The sequence below is a fragment of the Sinocyclocheilus rhinocerous genome, unplaced genomic scaffold (genome assembly GCF_001515625.1).
Source record: "Sinocyclocheilus rhinocerous isolate Xijiao unplaced genomic scaffold, SAMN03320098_v1.1 scaffold4622, whole genome shotgun sequence".
NCBI lineage: Eukaryota > Metazoa > Chordata > Actinopteri > Cypriniformes > Cyprinidae > Sinocyclocheilus > Sinocyclocheilus rhinocerous.
In genome coordinates, this window is record NW_015658200.1 from 83533 (window position 1) to 90826 (window position 7294).

The 7294-nt window shown below is 37.3% G+C and overlaps 1 protein-coding gene across 1 annotated transcript in view; it reads left to right on the plus strand.

Annotated features, from left to right (window-relative positions):
* LOC107722098 (BRCA2-interacting transcriptional repressor EMSY-like) overlaps positions 1-7294 on the plus strand; it is a 37216-nt gene that overhangs the window by 6065 nt on the left and 23857 nt on the right. The window contains exons 5-7 of the mRNA XM_016530317.1: positions 488-661; positions 4212-4348; positions 6888-7058. Of these exons, the coding sequence (XP_016385803.1) occupies positions 488-661; positions 4212-4348; positions 6888-7058 (482 nt within the window). The remainder of the gene's footprint in view (positions 1-487; positions 662-4211; positions 4349-6887; positions 7059-7294) is intronic.

Below are 7294 nucleotides of genomic sequence, written 5' to 3' on the forward strand. Positions count from 1 at the left end.
TATATATATATAGTTATAAAGTAATATATGATATATACTGTATATATAGGCCTAGTTTTAATGTGGTTCATGTGTAATTTGAAATTTCAAAGAATTGCAAATTTTTTAATTGATAAAAAAGGGGTAAATGGCGTAAGACATGGTAATAATATGGCATGACATAACATTCAAAACTATGAATTTTTTCGCATTCACTCATTAATAAGAAGCTGCTGATCAGATACACCATGGTTTCAGCTGAAAAATATTAAGTTCTGACTGTTTTATAAAATAACAATTCTTCTGGTCCAAACGGACCCGGAGTACAAATATTGTGTGCAGATTATGAGGGTTAATATAAGCGAGTTTGTCATTGTACTGATTTATGAACGTTCAGCGCTGCAGATCCTGAGCGTCCCTGACAGATATCTGATGGTGTCATGTTAATGTGCATGTTAGTGAATGGGTGGAGGTCTCCTGCGCTGAACTGGTGTCTGGTGTGTTTTAGGCTCTCAGGCGACGTACACTCGGCCGTCTGTCAGTCCTGCGATCGGTGCGCGAGTGGCCACGTCTCCCGCCGGAGCCACGTACGTCAAAACCACGAGCGGCAGCATCATCACCGTCGTGCCCAAGTCTCTGGCCACGCTGGGAGGCAAGATCCTCACCACCAACATGGTGTCGGGTAAGAGCTGGGAACCACAGCATCATGTATCGACCACAGTCAGAAAAGCAGTCATAAGCAGCACAGGTATATTTGTAGCAATAGCCAACAATACATTGTATGGGTCAAAATTATACATTTTTCTTTTATGCCAAAAATCATTAGGATATTAAGTAAAGATCATGTTCCATGAAGATATTTTGTAAATTTACTACCGTAAATATATCAAAACTTAATTTTTTATTAGTAATATGCATTACACTCGGCCGTCTGTCAGTCCTGCGATCGGTGCGCGAGTGGCCACGTCTCCCGCCGGAGCCACGTACGTCAAAACCACGAGCGGCAGCATCATCACCGTCGTGCCCAAGTCTCTGGCCACGCTGGGAGGCAAGATCCTCACCACCAACATGGTGTCGGGTAAGAGCTGGAAACAGCAGCGTGCCGCTGACTGCAGCGAGTCCCGCCTCTCATTCTGACGCTCTGCCTTCACAGGAACCACCACCAAGATCACCACCATCCCCATGACCTCCAAACCCAACGTCATCGTGGTGCAGAAGACCTCCGGCAAAGGGACGAAAGGGACGAGTCTGCCAGGGAAGAACGTGGTGACGACGCTGCTGAACGCAGGGGTGAGGTCACTAGGGGCACTAGGGGTTAACAGAACACCGGTGATCTTAAGGGATCAGGTCATGAACAGCAGATGTACAAGAACACAAGAAATACATACGAAGAGCTGGTATGGTATATCAACAAATGATACTGGCAAGGGCAACTTATTGCCAGTGGTATGATTACCACATGGCAATATATAAAACAATCACATTAGAAGAACTTTGGCACTTTTAATGTAAATGTTCATGTTAAACTAGCTGTTATCTATTCTTCATCAATGCACGTGCCTTGGAAATGAGAAAAGACCCTTATAAGACCCTTATAAAATACAATACCGTACTTTCATTGCTTTCTAAAGAACTCACCACACGGAATAATTAATATGTCCAAGTTGCAGAAATCTACATAACATTTATAGCAAACAGCTCAATGAATACAACTTGAAAACCAAAAATAACCTGCTACAGAATAAACCTTAATAGAAAGTTCAATAACAATGTTTTTCATTCAAATGGAATAATACATAATATAAGTTGAACTCTGTGAAGTAGCTCCGAGGTGCAAATAAATAATGACGAAGCAGTGAGCAGCTTGTGTTACAGACAAAAAAAAACGTGTGTGTCCAATTTCAGAGCAGAATCAGCGGACTGCTCGAACAGTTAAAGCAGACTTTAGTGGATCACAGCATTACGGCAGACTTTAGCTGCAGACTGACGAGTCTTTTAACTGGGCAAGACGATGACAAAACCATAACCGGCCGTTGTTCAGACTAGATTGTATTCCTTCAGTGTGAGCTGCAAGATGGTGTCCTTGACAGCAGCGAACACGAATCGGATGTTTTCTGTGTCAGTGGCGCAGGTGAAATGAGAGTAAATGATTTTTTCGGAGTCTGGATTCAGGTCGACAAACATCTTCAGGATGAATTCCCGTGCTGCTTGAGCGTCTCTCTGGGGTCCTAAGAGAGAAGAAATAGATCGATTTTGGTTAACTAATCAGAGCTTTTACTTAGAATAACTTGGAACCTGAAGTATGAACAATAATACAGCAATGCTTTTGCAGCGCCATGGAAAGACCATCAGTCCAATAAACGCATCATGACTGACCATCTTTTTCAAATCTCACAGAATAATCTGGAAAAACAACATATCACAATATTTTTAATCTTACCATCATATTCAGGAAAGTAATCTACAAGGTGTGAAAACATAATTTTCTCTTCCAAAAGGTCTTTCTTGTTCAGAAAAAGAATAACGGATGAATTCTGGAACCAGGGGTATGTTATTATCGTCCTAAACAACGCTTTGCTTTCCTCCATTCGATTCTGTGAGGGAAAAATAACACATCAGGGCCATTTCAGTGGTTATTTTAGTCCTGCTTTACTACAGCAATCAACACTAACATTTAATTCACCGCTTCTGACAATTTCAGAAAAAAAATAACATTCAACATTCAAACACTGCTAAAGTGAGCACAGCTTGCCATTTAAAGTTAAGAATGAAAACAATAGTTCATTATCTACTGATTATATGATCCAAGTCAGTCAGAGACCGTTTTTATGGGGTCATTTTAATTACAAATAAAAATTTAATCTAGTTTCATTTAATGACTATAAAAATGTCAAGCGGTATAGCCACTAAGTAAAATAATATTAAATGCGTTATCCAAAATGTGTTATTTAAAACACAAAATTATAATATTTCTGGCTTTGTTTCGTCACGTCAAAAAGGTCTCCAGCATGTTTGTTAATCCACAATGATTTCTGAGGATATATATATATATATATATTTTAATTATTACTAATATTTGAATACTGCTTCATTAGTTTTTATCAAAAAAATTATTTGATAAGATTATGCCACACAGTTAAAAGTTTTTCCCGCAAGAAATGTAGTACACTTTTAACAAGACATTTTTCTTTGCTAAAATCGTGATTGTAGGATTGTATACCCCACTAAATAAATAAAATGTGAATTCGTAAAAATATTTTTTTCTGTGCTGAAAGGCATGTGCATCAAGGCATCACGCAAAATAGAAATTCTGCAAACATTTAAAGTGGTTAGTAACAACTTTGGCTCACTCTGCTGGTAGTTCATTTACCTCATTGTCAGACTCAACCAGAACTTGGTCATATTCACTGAGTGCTACTAGGAACATGATGGAGGTGACGTTTTCAAAGCAGTGGATCCACTTCCGCCTTTCTGAGCGCTGCCCCCCTACATCTACCATCCTGGTGGAGGAGGACAAGTCATCAGATTGAAAGGTCATACACTTACAATCTGGCATCTAAGCACTGGGTTGAACTGTATGAACTGAGCATTTTGTATCAATGTGGTACTAGATGAACAAGAAGAGTAAGTATAAAGAGAAGATTTACCTGAATATGACACTCTGTAGGTCAAAGGGGTATTCGATGATCCCTGTTGTGGGCACTCTGACCCTGAGCACATCTTGCTGGGTGGGAACATAGGAAGGGTTGGCAATGCGATCCAGTGAATTTAGATAACTGTGGACAAACAGTGAACATTTCACAGTTCTGAAGCATCTCTGTGATTCGTTGGGTGAAACCAGAGTTACATTTTACCTCAAAATAAGAATTAACAAATGTACTTCTGGATACAGGAAGCATATTTTTTGTAACATTAGTTTTTTTTGCATTGTGATAATATTTTCAAGCTTTTTGATTAGTAATATGCATTGCTAAGAACTTCATTTGGACAACTTTAAAGATGATTTTCTCAATATTTAGATTTGTTTGCACCCTCAGATTCCAGATTTTCAAATAGTTGTATCTCGGCCAAATATTGTCATATCCTAACAAACCATACATCAATGGAAAGATTACTTATTCAGCTTTCAGATGATGTATAAATCTCAATTTCAAAAAATTGACCCTTATGACTGGTTTTGTGGTCCAGGGTCACAATTTGCGTATCGTCCAACACTAGCTCTGCCTTCACAGGAACTAGCACCAAGATCACCACCATCCCCATGACCTCCAAACCCAACGTCATCGTGGTGCAGAAGACCTCCGGCAAAGGGACGACCATCCAGGGTCTGCCAGGGAAGAACGTGGTGACGACGCTGCTGAACGCAGGGGTGAGGTCACTAGGGGTGTGCGATATTGACAAAATATAATATCAACGATATTTTGCTGAGTGTGTTATTGTGCTGATATATTAAGGACCATACCGGACAAGCTGACTCCTAAAGTGTTTAATATTCTTCATATTCTGTGTACTAGTCAGTTCACACTGAGAGAAATTCATCTTTTCCAATAAGTTTACACTGATTTTTACATTTTATGGGCATCTTTACCTTTATAAAGCCATTTTTTATAAAAGTGTGCATCATCTTTTGAGTCAGATTCTTACATTTCATCAGTGAATTAGAATAATAAGACATTTGGGCTGTTACCGAGCAAATTAAATCAGTATCAACAAAATTAATCTTTGCAATGCAGAGGAAACACAGAAGCTGCGTCTGAAGAGGTGTTTAGATGTGTTTACACCGTTTAATGCAGGACATGAATGCATTTAACCTGCAGTTACAAATGCATAAATAATGTTAAGATATATTAATCATAAAACGTTGAAAAGATACTTTAAATGTGAAATTAAAACCGCCAGTAGGTGGCAGCAAGTCACTGTTAATAAGTGATTCATTGCGATTGAACCGAATCATTTAAACAGTTGATTCATTCAGGAACGAATCACCGTCATGTTGCTCACAGCGTCCAAAAACAGTGTTGTGGCTGTGTTTGGAATTATTTTTGTTGTCGAAATAGAGCAAAAACAGGAAATATACCCCCGGTTTCACAGACAAGGCTTAAGTCTAGTCCTAGACTAAAATGTAAGTCTGAGCTGTTTCAACTGAAAGAAACTGGCACTGACTGATCTTAAAATATATCTTTGTATATCAAAATATGCCTTTGTTTTGTCTCAAGACGCACACCAGTAATGTTTTTTTTCTAAGTACATTCATAAAAATTATTTAAATGTCCTAATTGAACTATGGCCTAATCCTGGCTTAGTCTAAGCCCTGTCTGTGAAACCAGGGGCGGGTTGCATAAACTATTCAGACTAAAAAGTTAAAAAGTCTTAAGTTAGTCATCTAATTTTTTTATTTTTTATTTTTATTTTTAGCAAGACTGGTCATAACTTTTTAAGTTCAGTTATGAAAAGGTAGGAAAAGATTTTTTCTTGGCAGCTGCTAGTTGGTTAAACTAGTTCTTAAACACAGTCTTAACATGGTGGCTAAGTTTATGCAACTGGCCCCTGGCCATAAAACGTAAGTCTCTTAATTTACTTTGACCTGTTGTAAAAAAATCTATATCACATTTGTTATCATGGTAATTTTTGGAGAAAAACGGCACTCTTTGTGTGAAATTGATTAACTATGAAATGGTATAAATGCATACTACCGGTCAAAAGTTTGGGATCAGAATGATTTTTAATGTTTTTTACAGAAGTCTCTTCTGCTCATCAAGGCTGCATTTACTTGATCAAAAATACAGGAAAAATTTTAATATTGTGAAATATTATGATGTAAAATAACGTTTTTCAATTTTAATATACATTAAAATCTAATTTATTTCTGTGATGCAGCGCTGTATTTTCAGCATCATTACTCCAGTATAAAGTGTCACATGATCTTCAGAAATCATTCTAATATGCTGATTTATTATCAATGTTGAAACTGTTGCTGCTTCATATTTTTTTGGAACCTGTGATACTTTTTTTCAGGATTCTTTGATGAATAAAAAGTTAAAAAGAAGAGCATTTATTTAAAATAAAAATATTTTCTAACAATATACACTACCGTTCAAAAGTTTGGGGTCAGTACATTTTTATTTTCTTTTTTTGAAAGAAATTAAAACTTTTATTCAGCAAGGATGAGTTAAATTGATAAGAAGTGATAGCAAAGATTTATATTGTTAGAAAAGATTTATATTTTGAATAAATGCTGTTCTTGTTAACTTTTTACTCATCAAAGAATCCTGAAAAAAGTATCGCAGTTTCCAAAAAAAAATATTTGGCAGCACAACTGTTGATAATTCTAATAATAAATCAGCATATTATAATGATTTCTGAAGATCATGTGACACTTTATACTGGAGTAATGGCTGATGGAAATTCAGCTGCGCATCACAGAAATAAATTATATTTTAAAGGATATTAAAATAGAAACCATTATTTTATATTGTAATAACATTTTGCAATATTACAGTTTTTTTAATTGTATTTTTGATCAAATAAATGCAGCCTTGATGAGCAGAAGATACTGCTTTAAAAAACATTACAAGTCTTACTGATCCCAAACTTTTGAGCGGTAGTGTATACATTTTCTGCCCCCATGTCTTGAATTTGTGATTATTCTAAATGTATTTTAATAGACTGAGTCATGCAGTGAAAGAACGCACACTGGTCTAGCTCACTAGACTTCATCACTAATGTATGCGTGCGCTCTGTAGGTGTGTTTTGTTTGGTTTTTGCAAAATACTCGATAATGTCAAATCGCACATCGTTAAAAGCTGGTGTGCGGTGATTCATGACACGTGTGTGTGTGTGTGTGTGTGTGTGTGTGTGTCTGTGTCTGTGTCTGTGTGTGTGTGTCTGTGTCTGTGTGTGTGTGTCAGGGAGAGAAGACGCTGCAGGCCGTCTCCGGAGCCAAGCCTGCTATCATCACTGCGTCGCGGCCCATCACCAAAATGTTCGTGACGCAGCCCAAGAGCCTCGGCGCCGGCATCCAGCCGTCCACCAAAATCATCCCCGCCAAGATCGTGTACGGACAGCAGGGCAAAACACAGGTCAGACTACGACCAGAAAAAAAACATTAAAACAAATGTATATATTGTTACTAGGGATGCAACAACACAGTTCAATACGTACCTCGGTTTTTAACCACAGTTTTTTGTGTGTTTCTTTGCAACATATTAACAACAAAAAAACTCCTGTAAACCTGGTATATATATAAAAATGAAAAAAGTTATGCACTAGGCCTATTTGTTTCTTTCTTATATTTTTTCGGTCGTTTCGGTCGTTG